The sequence below is a fragment of the Aspergillus flavus genome, chromosome 5 (genome assembly GCF_009017415.1).
Source record: "Aspergillus flavus chromosome 5, complete sequence".
NCBI classification, from domain to species: domain Eukaryota; kingdom Fungi; phylum Ascomycota; class Eurotiomycetes; order Eurotiales; family Aspergillaceae; genus Aspergillus; species Aspergillus flavus.
In genome coordinates this window covers 2908428-2930186 of record NC_092408.1, presented here as the reverse complement: position 1 = coordinate 2930186, position 21759 = coordinate 2908428, and the positions used below count along the sequence as shown (strand labels likewise).

Here is a 21759-nt window from a genome sequence, read left to right as displayed (position 1 = left end):
AGCTTACGCTATATGAGCGAACAGGGATGCTTTTACTTACTATAGGGTGGAGGTATAAAGAGGTGAGATTTGCACGATATGATCGCTATATGGAACTGATATTCAAGAATAACACCTGTGGGGGGGGGGTGTGGTGAGAAGGAATAAGTCTTTGGAGTAGATTATTTGACTTGTTGTGAATATTTGAGATATTGTGTTGTATATACTTGTTACTATAAGTAGATAGATATAGACAGAGTCTATGATAGCAATTCTGCAAAGCCTCATTCATAAATAGTACAGGAACAACCACCATCATATACCTAGTGCACACCACCTTCAACTCCAATTGCCATCCAGTAGCATAAAAATAGTAAAATAAGAAGGAAAAAAAAAAAAAAAAAAGAAAAGGAATCCAATTACCCCCAAAACACCACCCAACCCAATAAAACACCATTTATACACATAAACAACCCCCCATAAAATAAAACCCATTCATTGATCCAGCATCACCTCCCCCCAACATCATTATCATTATCACTCTTCTCCCCCCCAACCCCAAGCGACTCCATAACCCTCTCAACCTCCCCCCTACACCCCGGAATCGCACTCCTCACCTCCCTCGCCAAAACATCCCGAAACTCCGCGAACGCCTCCCTTTTCCCCTTCAAATCTTGATTCCCCCGCTGCACAAGCTCCACGAACTCCCTGGTATAGATATCCGGATTCCTAGCCGCGTCCACGTAGTCGATGATCTCGGGGGGGAGTTGGATGGAAGCGAGATTCGGGTCTTTGGGGTTTCCGATGGAGATCTCGGGATTTGTGGCTTGGGTTGGGTCGGTTGGGTCCGGGGTGTTTGTGGTGTTTTTTTGGAGGGTGGAGAGGGTTTGGGTTAGGGATTTTCTGGGTTTTGATATCTTGTGTTAGTTGGGGATTTCTTGGGGAATTTGTTGGTGGCGGGTTTGTGAGGTGATGGGTACATTTTCCGGACGAGTTCTTGTTGGGTTTCCGGGCCTAAGTAGCCGTGTACTGCGGATTGGATTTCGAAGAGATGTTGGATTGCTTCTTTTAGGTCGGCTTTTTTGTTTCCTCTGTTAGTTGAATGTTTTGGAGGGTCGGGATGGGGAGGCTTACCGTCGACTTGGCTGAGGGTTATGGGAGCCATTTTGTTGTCTGGTGTGAAGTTGATTGATTGTAACTTGGAGGATGAGAGTTGGATGAATCTAGACTGTTTGAGCCGCAGTGGGGACTCTGGGGTGGACTAACCTGTTTGGGTAGTTGGTTATGATCTCACTAACTTAATAGATTATACTATATCTTATATACTTGTAATGCTGCAATGCAATGCTTTGTCTAATATTGACAATATATACGTATAGAACAAGATTAGTCCAGTGTCTATAGAACCATACACCCCCATTACCCCACTTAAATCAATAATAATTACACCTCCTTTGTCCGGAGAGGGATATTGGGTATCTCGATCTCCGTCTCCATCTCTAGTCCTGACAGGCTGGGGAACCGTCGGCTGAAGTTGGCCTCCCAATCCTCGCTCGGCGTAGTAGGTGTGGCCTGGCTGCGCTCGTTGATCACCTCCGACCCCCTCACGCGCAGGCTCTTGGGCTTAGGAGGGGCCGCTGGCCGAGACGGCCCCGTGCGCTGCGATTGCGCATAGCCACTATTTGCCGTCTCTTGGCTGGGCAGACCTGGCGTCTCCCACCGGTCCTTCACAGGCGACGATTGTCCCTGCGATCCGTACAGGTGCCCCGCCGCGCGTGAGTTGATCCGCGGCTCCGGAAGAGGTTCGTTCTGCTTTGCCGGCAAAGCAGGGTTCGTCTCCTCCGTGAACCGGCCATAGCCCGTGGCCGTCTTCGGGGGAGGAGCCGACTTGTTACTTTCCTCTAAGAATGACTGCACCCGGTTCTGGATCGACGACCGTGTATCGGGCCCGGGTCGGAAACCCCCCTCTCCTCGTTCCGCCACCTGTCGGCGATACTCGGCAGCAGCGTTGGCGACGCGTTTCTCCTCCTGGGAGAGACGTCGGCGCTCCAGCTCCCGACGCATCTCCGGAGAGATGTCGTCCTCCTCGGCATCACTCATTTCGGCAGGCACCTCTACTAATTCCGACGAAGTGATCATGACCTGCTTCGTCTCTTCGGCGGCGGGAGACTGAGCTTTGGATTCTTGGTTGCTCTGTTCGAACCGCCGGAATGCATCGCCAAACCGACCAGCAAACAATGTTTTGGTCCCCGACAGCGATAACGTAGAAAGACTCGACCGCTTGGTGTGTTTGGAGCTGCCACTGTACCGCTTCTCTTTCTTTCGGTTGCTCTCCTCCTCCCTCGCCCGGAGATAGTCAATGTCGGACGAGATATTGGCCCGGTCCGCCTCGGTCCGCGCATGTTGTAGCGGCGCGCCCATGTCGTACGAGGGCCTGGGGATGTCGAGCGAGGAACGCGCGCTCTCGGAGCCTCGGCCAAAGTCATACTTGGAAGCTGCCTGAACGGACAATGGGCGAGTTTTGCTGTTGGCCGATTTGGATCGACTCGTGAGCTCTTCCAACTCCAAGTTCGATGGTCGCATACCTTCCAAGGAAGGCCTCGACGAAGAGGTCGACAGCTCGGAGATGCGGTCCGCCGACGTTCTTGGGTCCGCCGAGGGCTTTTTAGGAGACGGAGGGTTGAGGGGCCGGGAAACTTTCTTGTCGCCGTCCGCGGGCCACGGTTGGCTGGAGGGCCGGCGTTGATGGTCTGACGAAGGGAATCGATAGATGGGGCGGCTAGGGGGCTTCAGCTCCGGCACTGACGGCGTCTGGGGTGGCGACGTCATCGTGCCTGTGGAGACCATGGTCGGCTTCTGCGGCACCGGTTGGTACAGGGGCACCTGCGGCTGCTGGGGTTCCTCGCGGTAGTTGAAAGACTCGGAGGGTCGACTCTTGACGTGCGACGTGTGGGGTTGCTTCTGGACTGGTGGTTGGGGAGCCTGCTCCGGAGAAGGACGTTTAGCGAAGGCCTCATCGGCCAAGGCGTTTGTAAGCCTTTGCGCAAGATCGCCATCCTCTTGTTTCGTCTCGGCGAACGCGGGCTCAAAGTCGAACTTGCCACCCTTCTCGTGCAGGATATCAAACTGATCCAACGAGGGGAACCGATTCGAGAACTCGTCCGTAGAGTCCCGGGACTTCTGGCCGCCATCTAAGACGGCGAAAGGGTCTGTGGAGCCACCACGGAACGGGGAGGGGCTTGGCTTTGCGGAAGTGTGCTGAGAACTGGTCGGTTTGGTTGGCCGCCCGCGCCGCATGGGAGCAATCTCTGGGATGATTTGGGTCTCCTGGACTGGTGGAGAGAACACCGCGCCGACTTGCGCTGTCTCGGTCGGGGACGGCGGAAGTTCCTGATACCGGCGGGCTTCCGACGTAGAGCGATTCGCGTAGATCTACACAAGTAAGAAACCGAGCACGAATCCAGCCATTGAGTAACTCACATCTCGGATGGGAACTTCTTTTCCTTGCATGTGGCAGACTTCCTGCACTACCTCATAGATATTTGGGCGCTTTTGTGGGTGCTCCTTCAACATCCATGCTAAGTCGAAGTTAGTACCCCTCACGACCCACATTCAACTGAACTTACCGATGAGCATCCTGAGGCGATCTGAGAAAACAGGGTACGAAGGGAATTTGTAGGTCGCATTCAGGATGGCCATTTGGCCCACTTCTTCAAACGGAGTTGTATAGTAGCAGAGCTTGTATAGAAGTACACCGAGCGCCCAGATATCGCTCTTCTCGTCGATCGGTTGCTTGCGATAGACATCGATCATCTCCGGACTCCGGTACTGCAGTGTCGTGTGCCTCTGCACATCGTCCTCGATCAGGCGGCCCTCCGCAGCCGAAGTCGCCGCTGGACGAGGGGGTGCCGCAGAGCCGAAATCGCACAGTTTATAGATACTCGAGGTCCCGTGTCGAGATATGAGAACATTCTCCACCTTCAAATCGCGGTGCAGTAAAGGGGGTTTCAAATAGTGCATGCAAGCCACGCCCTCGGCCACGTCCGAGAAGATCTGGATAATCTCCGGTTCTGTCAACCGATGCTGCAAGCGCGTGTTCATGAAGTCGATCAAGCCGCCGCCCGAACAGAACTCCATAAGCAGGAACACTTCGTAGCCCCCACCCCGGAGCTGAGACGCATGGGAGTCGATATACTTCACAATGTGCCGGTGTCCCTTTAATTTCTTCATTGTCTCGACCTCGGTCCGCATGTTCGCGAGCGCCGCTTTGTCCGGCACGGCGACCCGCTTCAACACCGCCCTATCTGAACCCTCGACGGGTTGCGGCAGACGCACGACGTAGACATGGGCAAATCCACCTTCGGAGAGGTACTTCTCGATGACCACGCGGTGATTGCCGACCTGGACTTTGGTTCCTGGTAAGAAGGTGCCTGCCGGGGCGTTCACCGCGGCCAACGGATTGTACGACGGGATCGGCCTATGAGAGGCCGCATGGCTCTGATAGGATTGGGGGTTCGAATGATAGGACATGGTGACTGGGGAAGCCCTCGAGGGGCGAGATTAAATTGCCGGTCGTAGGATAACTATCGTCGCAGCATAGAGGAAACGGTCAGAGACGAGGAAAGGCCCGGAGCCGGAAGTCAGGAAGGGCGACTTATACAGAGGACAGTTGGCGGCGGGGAGGGAGATAGGAGGAGGCGGTGATTTGGGGGCAAAGTGGTACCTGACTGGACTCCGGTGTAGTGGAGGACAGAGGTGAGTTGGCGGGAAAGGAGGAGGAATAGGAGACAGGTGGATGGAGAATAAAAGCTCTTCTAAATTGGAACCAACACAGCGTGTAACTGGGACTGAGGGAGGGAGAAAGAAGAGCTCCGACTGACCAGCAGTTGACTTCGTAGTTTGAGAACTGGGCTTTGGTTGGTTGGCTTTCAGTCACGGGCATTTCCCCGATCGCTGAGTCAGCCGTGAGCATCTCCAGGTTTTCTTTGTTTCCCCATGTTATGTACAGTAATATGTCTTCTTCTTCTATCTTCTTGTAGAAACTTTGGTCGCATATCCATTGCTCTTGTCCTGATTACAACTCCTCAGTACAGATTTTCCAGGATCATCGTGACTATTCTCCCCGATCATCAGGAACAATGCATGACCTCGGGTCACGAGAACCCTGGGAATGCCGACGCTTCGGCCATGGAAACCGTGTCGGCATAATAATCATCCAGCGAACGGCGTCAGTACGCTAGAGAAGATCCTTGATGATCGCTGAAGTATGTATGTACCATGCTGCCTGTGGGTACGCATGTAATTTAACTCAATCTCTCCCATAAGCGCATCCAATATAGGGCCATAAGCAAGTCTGGGCAAAACCACTTTAGACTGCAGTGCACAATTCAATCGCCACCCGAGGTCCAAAGCAAGGCATTTCGTCAAATACCTCCAACAGTGGTCATATACTTTCTGGTCATCCGACCATTCATTCCAAAAGTCACATCTTCACTCGGAACGGCCATCCCGAGGCCAAAACCTGGCAGTAATCATGGCAGACCAACAATGACGTGCCTGCCCAGATCTGCGCCGGCAAATAATCTCCGGCGCAATCAATGCCCCAGCTACCGACGGCCCTGTGAGAGGTCCGACACTGGTCAGCGTCCATACTAGCACCTATCTTGCTGATGTCCTCGCTCAATGACGGCACGGTACTGATGGACAATATCGCTATTGCTCTCCACTGGCAAACACTCGAGGTGGAAGCCGAGTGCGCAAAAGCAGATTGATCATGGTAACCATAAAGAGGACAATAGATCACATGCGGCGGACAGTCCACGGAAACCCTAAAAGCACAGCGTCAATATAGCATGCCTATATTAGGAAGCAAGGAGCCAACCTATCTTTGGGGTCAAATGCCAAATCATTGCAGGGAATATCATTCCACCCGTGCCTACACCCGTAGCTGCACCGTCACAGCGAATACTCGCTTCTTAGCGAAATAGTATTTCTGACTTAAGGCACCGCAAATGAAAGGCTGGTACTAAGTGACTCAGGTATAGTATAATCCTGTGTTATTAAGACTGCTTTTTATTTCATATCCCTAGATTTTTCCCGTCCTTAAAGAACAGCATAATCCTATCTATGTTTGTATTCGAAGCTTGTTTAGCCCTGTGCTCATTTACCATCCTGCGGTCTTCCTTCGATGGCACGATCTTTACTGAATTGCCGTGTTCAACCGCGAACTCCCACCGCTCCACCCGGGCAATCTTCAACGCCAATGCTGCCTCCTCAATTCTCTGAGCATCACCAGCTGCTTCAACTTTCTTCAGGCGATGGCGGGCACGGACGGCCCTCTGCTGGAGTTTGGCCTTCTCGCTTTGAAACACGTCACCAGCCCGTTGTGCCTTGCGCATTGCATTTCGGCGGATATTCTTTGCCGACACAATACGGGGTGGTTTGGGCTCGCTCTCGGCTTTCTTTTTTGCTCTATACCCTCTTGTCTGGGCAGCTCTGCGAGCTCTGAAAGCAGTCCTTTCTACCTCCGTCATTGCTGCCTTCCGAGCCTGGATCTTCTCAGCATTCTCTATTCTATGATTTTGAGAATAGAGTCTTGCCCTTCCCCTTGGTCCAGGTTCCCGGCGTGCTGCATTATTTCTCCCCTGAGCCTGCCGGTGCAGTCTAGGGTTATTTCCCGCAGGTCACTGGCAAGCTCTAACAGACGGGATATTCGCCAGTGGTTTCCCCAGCCATCTCAGAGCATAGAAGTACTACATAATCTCCTCATCTGAATCAAGCGTGAAACCAGCAGATCCACAGCTCTCCCGGATGCGTACTGTTATCAAGACATTCAAATCTTGCAGCAGTAGTCTTGTCATCATCCCGAAGAGGTGCTAATGTGGCCCAGTGGTCATGAACCTGGATACCATTAACCCTCACCACCCCAGACACCGTTTCTAAATCTTCGAAGAGGACCTAATTGGGATATTCGGGTGACTCATAGGGTCTAGATTCCAGAAGAGAGTTCGAGTCCAAGTAGAACGAACAGACAGTCGGGCATGAAGACACTCAAGGCCATCGGTATAATATGTCCTCGTAGATGCACAGGACTCGGTATCTGTATCTTCCTGCTCCAAACAATGCCGTAAACGTCAACTAGCAATGCTTATCAAGCACTGGCTCACAGCCTGTGGAATCCCGTCACGCATTATGCTAGTGATATCGTGGATATAGATGACTGTGTGTTGATACTTCGTGTAACAGACAGCAGTAAGTGCTTGACGTTAGACAGTGCATTTTTGTCGATGAGGAACTCGACAAGGTCAAAGACCACTCACAGCGTTTGATCTGAAGTAATCCCTGTGATTAACCATGGTCTGACCATCGGAGACATGAGACCACGCCCTTTTCGATTTAGCACCTGGAGCTTTGACTCTGATCTATCCAGGGAGAATGTTTGCGAGCCCAATACTAAGATGAATAGACTCCACGCTGGAAATGTCTATCATCTTCCCAGAGTAGGTGAATTTCGAAGGCCCCGAAGATGTACGCATACATCGCCTCGGCGAAAAGACACAGATGCCTTATCCTCGCCTCTTTCTTGGTGGAGAGGAAGAGGCAGCCCATCTCCACTTTGAAAAGCGTGCCGAATCTCAGCTTGCGCTTGACCCTTCCAAAGACTAGCTTGTAGTCATTTGGCCTCATACGCCAACGCCGTTCACTTTGATGTGCCGTCAAAACATGTCCGCCATTTTTTGCAGTTGATGAAACCCCAGGCGTGGATGCCAGAAATCCATGGCGAGTAAGACGTTCCGATGACTTGTGGTGTATGTCCGCTTCGAATTAAAGCCACGGTGGTTCGTAAACGGTAGTAGTATCGTGATATATATGATGTCAACTTTGGCCCTGGCTTGTTGTCATGCTGTCGGCGGCACCACCAGTATAATACCACACAATGGCACTCCCAATGTAGACGAAGTGGCTGAATGCCGTGGGGTTCTCGAGATTCTCGAAAATGAGCTTCAAGTAGACTCCAAGCTCATTAATTGTCTTCCACGGGATATCCAGCAAGTCTTCAAAGGTTGGGGGCTCCTCTTTGTTCATCAGGTCCTTGACTGCTGGCATGATCCGTTTCGTGATGGATATATATATCCTCCGCGACAATATAGTCGTTCGTTCCAGGATTTGAGGGTTTCCTGTCACGCCTCACGGTATTGTGGCCCTTCATCCTGCGGATCATCTTCCGAATTCTCTTCTTCAAATGAGGTCATGATGAGGAGAGTTTGAATCCAATATAAGTAATGTTGGGGAATATGGTAGTCAAGGCGCGACCTTGATGTCATGGGCATTTTGGTCGAGTAGGATTAAGATGTATTTATAGTGAAGTGAGTAAAGAAAGATGGAAAGAGAGGAAGGATTAGGGGAAGATGTTGGCTCTTTATATAGGGTGCAAAGGTATTAATGAATGAAAGAGTTCGATTTCAGCTGGGCTCAATTCAATACAATACTTTCATACTCCACTGGATAGACAAACACATGACAATGATTAGTACTGGCTATTATCATTCATCGATGCCTAGCCCTACCATACATAACAAACAGTTGGAGGTTGCAGTCTTTGTGGGAATGATAATACCTCCAGCATGTATACTACGTTTTACACTGGACTTCAATGTTTTCCCATCGTCTTCTAGTCAAGTACCATTAGAGATATTGACCATTCCACTGGTAGATAAACGCGGCCTTGTATGGATATTCCCATGGCATTTGGAGCCAATCGTTTCAATATCAAATGCGGAATGCAGCCGAGTGGGGGTCTGCTTCTCCCTATAGCATATCATCGTTATAAGTTCATGCAACGATGTAATTAGTGGTCAACCAGTTTCAAAAAAAAGTAGGGCATTTTGGACACGTGATAAGAGTTGTCAGCATCTTGGTTGATAATCAACTTATGATCTGGTTTTTGTAGTTTGAAGCATCATGCTAAATGTTGTGTAGATAAGGCAAGTACAATTAGGAAAAGTCGTGAAAAGTAGCTTGTTAATATGAACGTTTGTGCTGCATTATGTACAACTAGAAAAACGTGAATCACAATAAATCGTCAACATCATAAGCAATCAACAACAGGGGGAATCTCTGTACAAACAAAGGTCTAGCCATAATGACACTATGCAAGGCTGGATCTTGAAACAACATCTCGCTATGAGCGGTGAGGTAAAGAGTTATACCATGTAGCAACCTAAGTTGGATCGTTGGAAGCATATAAGCTAATCAGATGTATCCAAGGTTCCCGAGTATCGAGCGGCCTTCATTGACCGACATGTTCGTCACTCCCAGAGATCGTACTAGCGCCCCCTTGCGCAGTCGCTGAAGCCCGATGCCCACCTTCCAACCTTCTGTCTCTTCCAAGACAAAAAGATATTTGCGACCCTCCTGGTCACGAATGCTGGCTCGCAACACATGGAGTCCCTGGATCTCGGACTGAGACCCTGGCGACGCAAGGCGACATGTATTCTTGCATACCTTGAGTAGATTGATCAGGTATGCATCGGACTCCGCCGATGAAGGTCCTTCGTCCCGTCGACCAAAGAACGAACTCTGCTTGGGAGGGTTATGCTTCTGGGAGGCATATTGTGGGCACCACACCTCGACCAACTTCATAGTCCACGCCTTGACGTCCCATTCTCGCTGACCCACTCCCCGAATATCGTCATCAATGAACAGTCCTTCGGTAGTGATGCGCAGAACTAGTCCGTCCGTCACCATTCCCTGTCCAGAGACCAGCTGAGCCGCTGGGCTTTTAATAAATGCATTGTTAAATTGAAAGACACCCTTGATAACAATCTTATCAGGGTCTTTAGTTTCATACCGTCCTCTGTTCGACGGTGCAGGTGATGTTCGAGCTGTGGATTGTGAAGGGGCGTAGGATGATTCGGAGTATGCTGACGAGCTTGACGTGCCCCCATATGGCCGTCGGGGTCTGTCGTACGGTCGAAAGGAATATGCATCGTCTTGATCGGCAGACATTGTAGTTCGTGCTCCAGATGGAGCAGGCTTCTTCGGTGATGGACTTCGGGGAGGGACCGATGCGCTCCCAGATTTCTCCTTGGCGGCCTTCGCCGCGGCGTCTTTTGCTGCTGCTGCCTCCTTGGCCGCTGCCTCTTGAGCGTCTTTGGCCTTCTTCTCGGCATACTTTTTTGCAGCGGCCTCCTTGAGGGCTGCAAATTTGGCATCAGCCTCCTTCTTTGCGGCTGCTTTTGCGGCTGCTTCTTTCTCTGCAGCTTCTTTTTCGGCCTTGGCTTTTGCTTCAGCGGCCTCCCTTTCAGCCTTTGCTCGGGCCTCCGCAGCATCGCGTTCGGCCTTTGCCCGAGCTTCAGCCGCTTCCTTCTCGGCCCGCTCTCGTGCCTCCTTTGCCGCTGCTTCTCTGGCAGCGGCCATCTCTTTCTCGAACTGCTCTCTCCGCTCACGCATTTCCTTCTCCATCGCCTCGCGCTCCTGCTGTCTTTGTTTTTCTTGCCGCTCAGCCTCTCTCTTTCTCTTGAACTCTTCCATTTTCCGTCGAAGCTCTTCCTTCCGTCTCGCCTCTTCGCGTGCCTTTTCTTCCCGTTCTCTTTCTGCACGCGCCTTCTCCTCCCGAGCTCTCTCCTCCCGAGCCCTTTCCTCCCGGGCCCTTTCCTCCCGCACTTTTTGCTCTCGGGCCCTTTCCTCTCGGGCCCTCTCCTCGCGAGCTCTTTCTTCCCGAGCTCTCTGCTCCCGAGCTCTCTCTTCGCGCGCTTTCTCTTCGCGGGCCTTTTCTTCCGCTCGGGCCTTCTCTTCGGCCTTAGCCGAGTCGGATTTATTTGGTCCTGGGCCAGCGTTAGGAGGAGGCGTCTGAGGCGGAGGGCCGGCACCATACTGATTTCCAGAGTACTGGCTCCCTGGCGGAGGTCCATAATTTCTACCATAGTTCCCTTGCTGTCCACCAGCATTACCTGACCCTCTCGCATATTCTCCTCCAGCACCGGCCTGGCCAGTATTGGCTCCGGCACCTCCCGAGGCAGCACCACCCCCAGGCCCCTTTCTTCCAAACCCCGAGCCCCCAAACCCAGCTTGATATACACCAAAGCCCCATCCCGCAATCCCAACCCCAATACCTAAGAGGCCAATACCCATCCCTCCGGCGCCACCGCCACCCGCAGCAGCAGCTATATACCACGTCTTGAAAATAGGCGATATAAAAGACCACACAAGGACAACGAACAAGGTGCAGACCGACCCAGCGACGAAACTATTCCGCTGACATTGCAGCGAAGGCAGATAGAGGAATCCCGATCCGGACGAGTGCGGCGGTATAATGAAGATATCGTAGTTCCCTTCTGGCAGGTCCGATGCCTTCCGGTATTCTTGGCCGCCGGTGGTGTTCGGTTTCTCACCGTGAGGGGGAGGAGGAGGGGGTGGACCGTCCATTGCGAGATGATTCGGTCAATTTGAAAACGGACTGGTCGTCTGGGGTTGTCGTCTGCGGGCTATCGGGGAATTTTCCCCTGCTGATTTTGTAATGGGCTATAGTAGATGTAATGATAGTGTCTGGCGCGTGGACTGCGATATATAGAGCATGTTTTCAAGGTGACATGAAATCGGCGCTGAGGTACCGGCTCTCAGCGCTGGCCTGGCGGAGGTCTGGTGTGAGTGACTGGAGTGAAGCGAACGAACGGTGTTTCCGGAACCATACCTAATCTCAATATTCTAAAGAAGAACAAAAGAAAATATACAACAAACAAAAGCGAGACCGATAAATTAAACTCCCAGGTCAAGGCAGCGATATGGGAAGCGGGATGGAAGTGAAAACAAAACAAGCGGCAAAGGGAAAGCCGAGAGGGTGTGATGATTGACCCGGGTTTCGTATTAAATGAGCGGCAACAGTCGCCGTCCGTTGAACCTTGCATACAAACAGTCACCACAAACGGCAAGTGATTTGACGGTCAGAAGAAGAAGTTATGCTGTGTAACGTGAGTTGTCTTTCCTATTCTTCTACTAGACATCTATGGAGTATTCGAGAATGACAGGTGTTGCTATTGTGATTGAGTTTGTTTATCATAGTCTCTGTACTATAGGTATGGATGGGCACGGACTACGATGTACATACATCGCAGCCTTGCGTTACTTCCAGGCTGAAAGTGACTATTAGAGAATCGATTACTTGGTTCTAAGCCTCATACTGCGTACGCCATACTTCAAGTTTGCTAATTTATTGATCTTTGGCTTTTCAACATTCCAGCGGAATGAGCTAGATGCGATTCAGTTCCACCCGGAATCTGTTACCCGCACGTAAATATTTGGCTGAGACATCACGGTGCTTTTTCCGGATCGCTTTTATTGGATAATCGTTAAACAAAGCGGAATGGTTTAACCTATACTCTTATAGTTACAATTACATGACAGCAATGATCGAGGTTCAAGGTTGTTGGTCGAGTATTACTATTGAGAGTCAGTGTACATTCATTTCTTCCCCATAGATACAACTCCACTTTGTTTGTTTTGATTTTCCTGCTTGAGTGTTAGCGTGGATGTGGTCCATGCGGAATTGTCATTGGTCAGTGTTATTAGATCCCGTAGATCTCCTTATGTAAGATCGACGGATGGAAAAGTAATTCTCCGGGTTGTCGGTCGGGCTTAGTAGTACGTACATCCTCAAGTAGTTCGAGAGGTTCAATTCCTTGGTACTAACTCGCGACGGTTATATGAGGATTTAAATCGACAATCTGTGATCAGGATCCAACACACAAACTAGTACTTAGAATAACTTGAAGAGGGAAAGTTGTCCGCAAGACGCTTTTCTGATCTGTGACGGAAGTGTACTGTTGTGTGGAAGTCATGTAATTTGGCGTAAAGCTACTCGCTAGTGGCAAGCTACGATATATATCTCTCACGATAGTTTGGTCACTGCGCCACCAGGGATCATATTTCGCGCCTACACATTTCCATCAAGACTTTTCTGACATGGACAGTGTTTTAGTATAAGATATAATACAACATTTGTACTATCCAAACACTTGTCGGTGTGCCACGCCAGACATGCAGGGATTGATGATGTTACTTGTACAGGTTGTTGGTGGTAAACTGAAGAGATGGATCAATTAATATCGAGCAGTCAGGGAGGATAGGCACTGCTATAAGGGAGAGGCCTCCAAGCATCATGGATGGCTCTAAGAATTATGATACGTGTGCGTTGAAATGGCCCATCAGGAACAGAGATACATTGATCAAGTGCACCCATACTGTCATTGTATCCGCCGGCAGGAGCAGTTGAACGTGATTAAACTAACGGGCTTCGTGCTAATAAGTTATTCAGTTACCGAACAGTGCACAGTCTACAGATGGCAACAAGTTTAACGAATAAAATCATGATTCAAGTTCTGTAGAATCAACTACATAATTGAAGTCTAATTTCATGAGAATTCCATATTTTTGTGCTCATAAAAGGTTCATAATTGCATCCCCGCACATATTAACCAGCTTATTTCTTGCCAGCCTTCTGGGCGGCCTTGGTGACCTTGCCAGAACCGCCAGTGTTCTTCTCAACCGACTTGATAACTCCGACGGCAACAGTTTGACGCATCTAGACATCATGTTAGCTATAGAGAACTTGCAGGCAAAAAGGGGAACCAAAGAGGAAGGGAGGAAAAAGAGTGGGACGAGGCGTGAAAATATGTGAAAAATTGTGAAGATAGTCAAGAGGGAAAAACTTACGTCACGGACAGCGAAACGACCAAGAGGGGGGAAGTCAGTGAAAGACTCCACACACATGGGCTTGGAGGGAATCATCTTGACGATGGCAGCATCACCAGACTTGATGAACTTGGGCTTGTCCTCAACAGATTTACCGGTACGGCGGTCAATCTTCTCAAGGAGCTCAGCGAACTTGCAAGCAATGTGAGCGGTGTGGCAGTCCAGGACGGGAGCGTAACCGTTGCCGACCTGACCGGGGTGGTTAAGGACGATGACCTGGGCGTTGAAGGAATCGCAGCCAGCAGGGGGGTCGTTCTTGGAGTCACCGGCAACGTTACCACGGCGGACTTCCTTGACGGAGACGTTCTTGACGTTGAAACCAACGTTGTCACCGGGGTTACCGGCCTGGAGCTGCTGGTGGTGCATTTCAACGGACTTGACTTCAGTGGTCACGTTGGCAGGAGCGAAAGTAACGACCATACCAGGCTTGATGACACCAGTCTCGACACGACCGACGGGCACAGTACCGATACCAGAGATCTTGTAGACATCCTGGAGGGGAAGACGGAGAGGCTTGTCGGTGGGACGGACGGGGGGCTCGATGGCATCGATGGCCTCGAGAAGGGTCTTACCGGTGGACTTGCCAGCCTTGGTCTCCTTCTCCCAACCCTTGTACCAGGGGCAGTTGGTGGAGGCCTCAATCATGTTGTCACCGTTGAAACCGGAGATGGGGACGAAAGGAACGCTCTTGGGGTTGTATCCGACCTTCTTGATGAAGTTGGAAGTCTCCTTAACGATTTCGTTGTAACGATCCTGAGACCACTTGCAGGTGTCCATCTTGTTGAGGGCAACGATGAGCTGACGGACACCGAGGGTGAAAGCGAGCAGAGCGTGCTCACGGGTCTGACCATCCTTGGAGATACCAGCCTCGAATTCACCAGTACCGGAGGCAATGATGAGGATAGCGCAGTCAGCCTGGGAAGTACCAGTGATCATGTTCTTGATGAAGTCACGGTGACCGGGGGCATCTATTGAACTTTGTTAGATGACTGTAAATGTTGGGCAACGTAGGTTGGAACTCAAATGCTTACCAATGACGGTGACCTCATACTTGGAGGTCTGGAACTTCCAGAGGGCGATATCGATGGTGATACCACGCTCACGCTCGGACTTGAGCTTGTCAAGAACCCAGGCGTACTTGAAGGAACCCTTACCGAGCTCAGCGGCTTCCTTCTCGAACTTCTCGATGGTACGCTGGTCGATACCACCACACTTGTAGATCAAGTGACCAGTGGTGGTGGACTTGCCGGAATCGACGTGGCCGATAACGACGATGTTGATGTGCTGCTTGTCTTCCTTACTGTAAGGAGGAAAATACTTGTCAGCCATGATCTGAGATGCAACACAACTCGACGGGTTGATAAACTTACCCCATTTTGAAGGTGGTGCGAACTTTGTAGTTCTTTGTAAGATACTAGAAAGATTCTGTAGAAAAGCTTGCTCAGATACTACGGCTGATCGCGTAGAGGTACTGAGCAAAACAGATGTCAGTAAGGAGAAGAGTTGAATGAATGGAAGAAGAGTAGGAAAGGAGGTATGGGGGAAAGATATACGTACTGATGCGGACGAAGAGAGAAAGAAGGAAAAAAGTTGTGGGAGGGGAAGGAGGGGGAATCCTTATATGGAGGGGCAAGCGAGAAGGCGAATTAGTGGGCGGGCTTAAGCCCTCGACCGCCGCCCTTATCATTGGACATGGAGGGGTAATGCCCCCACCACGCATGTGCGGGACCGACGCAGAATCTGCACGGCGGAGTCTCTTCCAGACTGTTGACTTTTGGGCGATGACTCTTGTTGCTGCGGCCTTTTGGGTACACCAACCTCGTTGATCTTGTTTCCTTGGTTCTCTTTCGCTCGGAGACCCGACCATGACCCCACCATCAGTCACTATCCTGCCTCGTCGATAAAAATTTTTTCTTCCCTCTGATTGTTACATAGTATGTTTCCACCTTTCCGGTGGATTTCGGACAGTCAAACTGGGCATCAACGCAGTGGTGGGCTGCTTCGTTTGCTGCGTGTTGTACTTGTTTGCATTTGAACCCCGCGGTCGTTCGAGTCCTTAATTGGTCCGCTCCCGGTCAACACCCAAGCAGCTGTGGCCCGGCCGAGTGGCGCCTGTCTGGTCCACAGTGAAAATCTTTTTTTTTTTTACTCTCGCTATCTAGAGGTACGTACAGATACTCCGTACATATGCTGTTAGGAGGCAAAGAGGCAATGTTGACAGACTACGGATACCTAGGAAAAATTTTCTTCTCTTTTTCTTTTCTTTTTTTGCCTTTCTAGTTTTTCTTTCACATATGATCGCTGCTGTGTGCCCCTCATTTAGATCAATCCCTTACTGTCTCGGACCTTACTAGTGTACTTAGGTAAGATCTGTTGTTGCCCCTCCTGAGCGGTGACAATCTACGCAGTATGTAGATGAAAATTTTTTTCATATAGACAAGGAACAAAAAAAAAAAAAAAAAACAAAATTTAAACAAAAAATCTAATAGAATACGTAGAACAAAAATCATAATAATCCCTATCTAAAAATTCCTTATGGCTAGCAGGTCCCGTGTTTGGGAACAACGCACAAGCTTACCATGGATGAAGGTGTTCCCCCAATCCCAAACGGGCGATTACCTGCCGCCGCTAAGAGAAAATTTTCTGTTGATCTGCCATAGCTACGTATCCGCATATAGTACGTAGTAATTGATAGCATAGTCATCATAGTAACCATTGAGGGGTATCGCCAAGCTAGTAAATCACCATACTCCTGGAAAACATTCACAACCACCAGCTAGAGTTGTAGCCAAAAAATAATGATAACACCGCTTTTGTCTTTTCCCACCAATCTAAAACACATTTATCATAGAAATATTGAATATGATAGTTTCTCTTCGGGAAACTTCAGTTTTCTCTCCATCGAGCACCGCAGCTGGTACACTATTGACGACCGAGTCAGTATGCGAGTTAGATGCAAGCCGTCCGCATGAACTAGTAAAGCCACCCACCTTCAAGAATGTAGTCATAGGCTCATCTGCACTTCGAATCTGCAGCTGGAAGAAATATGCACGGTCGCCATTACAGTTCTCTGCGGGGCACTGGGCTGTAGGTGAAAAAGAGGAAGCATATGTTAGCCTCAACCATGTCACTCACGAGAACTGAACATCACTTACTAGCCATGCTATCGGCATTCGCAAATTCTTCCTTCCCGCCAAAGACATCCTCCACTTCTTTCTGCTTCATCTCTGTTTTCTCGAAATAACTCTGTTCCAGGACATACTGATAGGGGCAGGTCCGGCACTCGAATCGATTGACCCCCAGAGGGTGTCTTGGAGTCGGGTCCGCACGGGAGATCGTTAGTGCATTACTGCAGTTGGGACAGACTGCAAAAAGAACATCCCAGGATTAGCTATGTGCTGTATTGGACATGGCAGTCTAAGGGGTGAACTAACAGGTCAAGGGCATTTCGAACCGCTCTCGCTGGAAACCCGAATGTCAATAGTCGGAAGAGAGCTATTTCCAATCAATAAAGACGTAGCAGATCTTCTCTATTACGTAGCCTTCAACCACGGCACTTCGATTAAGCTGTAACTACTGCCACAGTTCCGCAGCAAGGGCTCATGCACCTTGTAGACCCTTATCGGACAAGCTTGTCGTTGGCGGGGAGAAAATAATCTCACCGCCTTTGGACCTCTTGTAGTTTGGTTTGCGGCTCTGTTGCAGGAATTAGATAGCCTGAGGTATGTACGCGCCAATTGGACGCGGGGCAAACTGAGTACGGCGGACCGGCGCATCAATAATCCGAGCGGTTATCGCAGCGGGAGACATGCATTTACCCCGTAGCGCGGCGGGGAATCTGTCAGGAGAATTGGTATACGAACAAAGCCAAAGATCTTCTGGTAGGTAGCCTCCGATGGCGATTCAGTGAGTTCAAGCGCTCGGAAACTATACCCAGAATCTCCCTATAGTTGTTCCCTCGTATGCTAACTATAACTTTCCAGCTCTTAGTTTCCGGAATCTCCGCGTGAGCATACACCGCCTCCTTATTACCTCCGCGGTCGACTTAGCGCATTATTGTCATAGCATTTACATCCACTGTTCTTCGAGCTACAGGTTGAAGCGGCTATAGATATCTTATTTCACTAGTAATAGCTCCAATCACGCAATCATGGCGGACGAAGTACGTTTCTTTGTTGACTATGCAGCATTCAAATCGGCCGCTTATCATTGATCGATTAGGGTGCATCTCCTCGTGAACTAGTCATTGAGGCTTGTCGTCGAGACCAGCCTCATTTGATTGAACAAGTTCTAAAGGGCATGGAAGGCAAATCGAACGAAGAGGTGGCCGAGTTCTTCAACGGCGTTACAGACTCAATGGGAAACCATGCTCTTCATATCTGTGCTACATATGGCAGCGGTAAGTAGGTCGGATGACGAACAGCCCCCAACGGCTACTCTTGGGTCTGGAAATTAGCAACCGAGGAATTCATTCTAACCGCACCCTACGACAGGTGACACGATGGACTGTCTCTTTGATATACAATACTTTGAATGCGACCCTCTCACCCGCCTCGACAAAGATACCCCCCTCCACAATGCTGTGCGCTACGCCAACGAGAAGGATCGTGAAATCGGACTGGAGATGATCGAGATGATGTGCGAAGCTGGCTGTGACCCACGAGTCAGGAACAAGCATGGTCAAAAGCCCGCGGACCTTGTTTACAACAATCCAGAGATTAAGTCGATTCTTCAGAAGACCGAATACGTTCTTGCAGAGGGTCTAAGAGATAACTCGGACAATGGCTCTGTTCATGACAGTGCAAGTGATAGCGAGTAAGGACTACAAGGTGACTTATAGCGACGTTGCCTTCTTCCCTTCATAGACATACGACTGTGATGATATGCCATTTCTTACTTTCACCCATGGTTCAATAGATTGGTTAAATAATATATGCCGGAGGCTTTGTACAGAGCGGAACTCGACCGCTGGGTCCTGGTCATATAGTGACTTTTCTTGGCCTTCATCGCATTACTTTTCTTCTGCGCCCTAGGGGCTGACGTTGCCTTCGAGGATAAAATACTATAGAAGCGAACACATACTGATTATAGTTTCGAGATTAGTACATTGGCTGCTAAAAAGGTTGTATTAGGTTCCCGAAAACCCGGGCTCTGATAACCACATATGGTCGGTAATCCTGCTAGTTAGTCTCTAGCTTCCAAAAACCGTACGCTTGTAACTGCTAGCGCTTACGAGGTTGATGCGTAAGTCTAGCTGCCTACTCTATACCCCGGAAGCGTGAAACCCCGAAGCCCGAACAACATTAGGCACATCTATACGACTGACACGCAAAATATCCTTATAAAGCTTGGGCGTCACCGTCGGGGGAAGATGCGATATTTTTTTGCGCGTTCAAAATATCTGTGCAGCTACTGAGTCTTGCCTTACCTTGAGATCTGATTCGCAGAATCAACTCTTGCCCATACTGTCGTTGAACTTTAACTTGAGAACGAAAGCCGCAGAAACATGGCGACGGCGGAGCGTCGGAAAATTGTTGTGCTCGGTGGCTCCTACGCAGGCGTGTCTGCTGCCCACTACCTTCTCAAACACGTGGTACCCAAGCTACCAGATCCAGAAGGATATCAGGTCATTTTGATTAGCGCGTCCTCGCACACCTTATGCAGGTCTGCTTGTCCCCGTGCGCTGATATCGGACGAGTTCTTTGACCAGGAGAAACTTTTCGTCAGTATCTCTAAAGTATTCGATCAGTATCAGGACGACCGGACTCGCAACTTTCGCTTCATCCACGGCACTGTAACCCAGCTAGATCATACTAGCCGGAATGTTACCGTTAGTTTCACCGCGAACGACACTATAGACACGATCGATTTTCACACGCTTGTGATCGCGACGGGTTCATCAACTCCCTCTCCCCTCCTTGGTCTGAATCGCGACATCGGGGACTTACGGGAAAATTGGACTGCGTTCCGAAAAGCCCTGCCAACTGCCAAGAGTATCATCATCTCTGGCGGCGGTCCGGCCGGAGTAGAGACAGCTGGTGAACTTGGCGAGTATTTGAACGGCCGCGCTTGGTGGTTTCGCTCCAAGTTGGCAAACCCTAGGGTACCGATCACGGTCGTCACGTCTGGGCCACAGATCCTCCCACTCTTGCGTCCTAGTCTCGCCAGTCTGGCAGAGCAGTACCTTGCCCAAGTAGGTGTGACCGTCATCAAGAGCGCGCGAGTCCAAAATGTGGCACCTAGTGCCGACAGCAAAGATGCATTGACCGCTAAGACGACAGTGACCCTTGAGGATGGGCAAATACTTGGAGCCGACCTGTACATTCCGGCAACTGGCACACGAGCGAACGCTGGATTCATTGACCGATCTCTCCTGACACCTGATGGCCGTGTTGACACCAATCCCTCGACTCTACGGGTTGATAAAGCCGGACCCCGTGTTTACGCGATCGGTGATGTTTCATCATGGGCACGGCCGACTGTTCACTTCATCGTCGAAGCTATCCCCGTCCTCTGCGCGAATATGAAGCGCGACTTACTCCTTGCCGCTGGTGAGGATGAGGGCTCTGTGGGTGAGGATCGCTTGTTCAAGGAAGATACTCGCGAGACCCAATTAGTCCCGATTGGCAAGAGCAAAGGTGTCGGGGCGGCTATGGGGTATCGATTGCCGAGTTTCCTGGTATGGTTAATGAAGGGACGAGATTACTGGTTGTGGACAACTGAGAAGCTGTGGAGTGGGAGGCAGTGGAGTAAGGAGCTGTGATGGCGAAGCCTTTCCTGAGTTCGTAGCGCATGAGTTCATTTAGTACACGTAACGTACGGTATAATGCATTGGCTCCATCATTATCATTTAAACACTCCTCGACGCCTATACGGTATGAGTACTTGATTGCCCTACTTCACAACGTCAATCAATGGGATATAAGAACATACCTCCTAGAAAACTATCTCAGCGAGCTATGACATCCACGGAAACTCGTCCATTTCGGTCCAACAGCCTTTTCTACCTCCGTCGCAGTTCTTCCCATGAGTCCTTTCCACAACTCGGACGTCCCAGATGGAACAAGTTCCTCCACTTCAAGAGCGATCAAAGCACTAAAGACCCAATCCTGGCATCTTCTCACGCCGTCCTTCGGGGCCGTTTCATCTCTAATCACACTGATCGCTTGCAGACGCTGTGAGCCATCCAAATCTGCGATCTTCGCCAATCCTATCGCATCCACAAGAATGAGGTCCGAGTCCGAGCGATGTTCGAATTCGTACCACAACCGCCCTAAATCAATGGGCCGGACATGCAGAAGATCGCCGATGACTTGAGCCGGCTGGTGGATTGCGAATGCCCAGTGAGATCGATGCCTGGGGTCTTTGCCTTCGCCGCTTATTACCATGGAGAGGTAGTATGACATGGTTTGTTCCTTGATCTTGCAATGACCCGTGGTGGTAGGAGATACATTGTGGGATGCCGCTTTCCCCCGCATTTCGTCGGCGTTACTTCGGCAAATACGACCTTTCCTGTCAATTAGGGCTCGCTTTCCACCATTGAGGTCTTTTCCATCCAAATTGTGTATGCACCGTGCAGATCTCCTCCACTTTCGTCCACCCCGCATGGTTTATCTTACTTGATCTCGAGATTCAGATCAACCTCCCCGTACTCGTTTTCGGTTCAACCTCAGCCGAAAGGAACGGTATGATCTCATTTTTTTTTAACCGTTGATTTATCCGACTGAGTCGTATCTCAACGCTGCAGCAATGGGTGGGCCGTATGGGAATGAAATCCGTTAATTGCGCAACAGGCTGTTAAACAGTTACGAGGTGTCCATAACATACAGGGCACCATGGCTGGAAGAGAAAACTTGATGCTCATAAATTTACTCGTACGCCTTGGAGGGTAAATTCGCTGCGTAACGGCAGGAATATTTCCTTTCCCTGACCTGCAGACGTTCAAATCCCTATATGACCGTGAAGATGGATTGGATAGATACACTACACGGGAAGCGTCCTCCATAGCACTAGATGGTTGTCACCCCACAA

The 21759-nt window shown here is 50.1% G+C and overlaps 10 protein-coding genes across 10 annotated transcripts; 2 read left to right on the top strand and 8 right to left on the bottom strand.

Annotated features, from left to right (window-relative positions):
• Window positions 1-345: 345 nt before the first annotated feature.
• On the bottom strand, window positions 346-1246 carry F9C07_2164558 (mediator of RNA polymerase II transcription subunit 10). Its single transcript, XM_071509319.1, has 3 exons — window positions 1114-1246; window positions 960-1056; window positions 346-882 (listed from the first exon to the last, which is right to left on the bottom strand). Exons 1-3 carry the CDS (start codon window positions 1142-1144, stop codon window positions 489-491), a joined length of 522 nt encoding a protein of 173 aa, XP_071364528.1. The 5' UTR covers window positions 1145-1246; the 3' UTR covers window positions 346-488.
• On the bottom strand, window positions 1247-6004 carry F9C07_2285131 (uncharacterized protein). The gene is made up of 3 exons (XM_041286480.2): window positions 3606-6004; window positions 3460-3557; window positions 1247-3411 (listed from the first exon to the last, which is right to left on the bottom strand). Exons 1-3 carry the CDS (start codon window positions 4507-4509, stop codon window positions 1423-1425), a joined length of 2991 nt encoding a protein of 996 aa, XP_041147965.2. The 5' UTR covers window positions 4510-6004; the 3' UTR covers window positions 1247-1422.
• Window positions 6005-6056: 52 nt separating this feature from the next.
• Window positions 6057-6512, bottom strand: F9C07_2108343 (uncharacterized protein; the record flags this gene model as incomplete). The annotated part of the gene is made up of 1 exon (XM_071509042.1): window positions 6057-6512. The coding sequence occupies one exon, from the start codon at window positions 6510-6512 to the stop codon at window positions 6057-6059; it is 456 nt and encodes a 151-aa protein (XP_071364527.1).
• A 1342-nt stretch (window positions 6513-7854) lies between these two features.
• On the bottom strand, window positions 7855-8309 carry F9C07_2108342 (uncharacterized protein; the record flags this gene model as incomplete). Its single annotated transcript, XM_071509041.1, has 2 exons — window positions 7855-8078; window positions 8171-8309. 2 exons carry the CDS (start codon window positions 8307-8309, stop codon window positions 7855-7857), a joined length of 363 nt encoding a protein of 120 aa, XP_071364526.1.
• A 922-nt stretch (window positions 8310-9231) lies between these two features.
• F9C07_8764 (uncharacterized protein) lies at window positions 9232-11406 on the bottom strand (the record flags this gene model as incomplete). Its single annotated transcript, XM_041286479.1, has 1 exon — window positions 9232-11406. The coding sequence occupies one exon, from the start codon at window positions 11404-11406 to the stop codon at window positions 9232-9234; it is 2175 nt and encodes a 724-aa protein (XP_041147963.1).
• A 1924-nt stretch (window positions 11407-13330) lies between these two features.
• F9C07_8763 (translation elongation factor EF-1 alpha) lies at window positions 13331-15305 on the bottom strand. The gene is made up of 5 exons (XM_041286478.2): window positions 15286-15305; window positions 15099-15199; window positions 14760-15028; window positions 13690-14696; window positions 13331-13558 (listed from the first exon to the last, which is right to left on the bottom strand). The coding sequence occupies exons 2-5, from the start codon at window positions 15101-15103 to the stop codon at window positions 13457-13459; spliced, it is 1383 nt and encodes a 460-aa protein (XP_041147962.1). The 5' UTR covers window positions 15104-15199; window positions 15286-15305; the 3' UTR covers window positions 13331-13456.
• Window positions 15306-16210: 905 nt separating this feature from the next.
• Window positions 16211-17508, bottom strand: F9C07_2285128 (putative RNA polymerase III subunit C11). The gene is made up of 4 exons (XM_041293117.2): window positions 17163-17508; window positions 16884-17093; window positions 16719-16813; window positions 16211-16650 (listed from the first exon to the last, which is right to left on the bottom strand). The coding sequence occupies exons 1-4, from the start codon at window positions 17173-17175 to the stop codon at window positions 16615-16617; spliced, it is 354 nt and encodes a 117-aa protein (XP_041147961.2). The 5' UTR covers window positions 17176-17508; the 3' UTR covers window positions 16211-16614.
• A 370-nt stretch (window positions 17509-17878) lies between these two features.
• On the top strand, window positions 17879-18547 carry F9C07_2234461 (uncharacterized protein; the record flags this gene model as incomplete). The annotated part of the gene is made up of 3 exons (XM_041293123.1): window positions 17879-17890; window positions 17950-18127; window positions 18222-18547. 3 exons carry the CDS (start codon window positions 17879-17881, stop codon window positions 18545-18547), a joined length of 516 nt encoding a protein of 171 aa, XP_041147960.1.
• Window positions 18548-18839: 292 nt separating this feature from the next.
• Window positions 18840-20623, top strand: F9C07_1682056 (uncharacterized protein). The gene is made up of 2 exons (XM_041286487.2): window positions 18840-18972; window positions 19076-20623. Exon 2 carries the CDS (start codon window positions 19235-19237, stop codon window positions 20489-20491), a length of 1257 nt encoding a protein of 418 aa, XP_041147959.1. The 5' UTR covers window positions 18840-18972; window positions 19076-19234; the 3' UTR covers window positions 20492-20623.
• Window positions 20624-20672: 49 nt separating this feature from the next.
• On the bottom strand, window positions 20673-21335 carry F9C07_8759 (uncharacterized protein; the record flags this gene model as incomplete). Its single annotated transcript, XM_041286493.2, has 1 exon — window positions 20673-21335. One exon carries the CDS (start codon window positions 21333-21335, stop codon window positions 20673-20675), a length of 663 nt encoding a protein of 220 aa, XP_041147958.2.
• Window positions 21336-21759: the final 424 nt, after the last annotated feature.

Coding starts and splice junctions, on each gene's coding strand:
- F9C07_8763 (XM_041286478.2), bottom strand. Junction 14,697..14,759: donor GTATGAGGTCACCGTCATTG/GTAAGCATTTGA, acceptor AAAGTTCAATAG/ATGCCCCCGGTCACCGTGAC. Junction 13,559..13,689: donor GTCGTTTCGCTGTCCGTGAC/GTAAGTTTTTCC, acceptor CATGATGTCTAG/ATGCGTCAAACTGTTGCCGT.
- F9C07_2164558 (XM_071509319.1), bottom strand. CDS start 1,144: ATGGCTCCCATAACCCTCAGCCAAGTCGACG. Junction 1,057..1,113: donor AACCCTCAGCCAAGTCGACG/GTAAGCCTCCCC, acceptor GAAACAAAAAAG/CCGACCTAAAAGAAGCAATC. Junction 883..959: donor CAAGAACTCGTCCGGAAAAT/GTACCCATCACC, acceptor ATCAAAACCCAG/AAAATCCCTAACCCAAACCC.
- F9C07_2285128 (XM_041293117.2), bottom strand. Junction 16,814..16,883: donor GAATGCCGATAGCATGGCTA/GTAAGTGATGTT, acceptor TTTCACCTACAG/CCCAGTGCCCCGCAGAGAAC. Junction 16,651..16,718: donor CTATGACTACATTCTTGAAG/GTGGGTGGCTTT, acceptor GGTCGTCAATAG/TGTACCAGCTGCGGTGCTCG.
- F9C07_2285131 (XM_041286480.2), bottom strand. CDS start 4,509: ATGTCCTATCATTCGAACCCCCAATCCTATCAGAGCCATGCGGCCTCT. Junction 3,558..3,605: donor TCGCCTCAGGATGCTCATCG/GTAAGTTCAGTT, acceptor ACTTCGACTTAG/CATGGATGTTGAAGGAGCAC. Junction 3,412..3,459: donor AAGAAGTTCCCATCCGAGAT/GTGAGTTACTCA, acceptor TTACTTGTGTAG/ATCTACGCGAATCGCTCTAC.
- F9C07_1682056 (XM_041286487.2), top strand. CDS start 19,235: ATGGCGACGGCGGAGCGTCGGAAAATTGTTGTGCTCGGTGGCTCCTAC.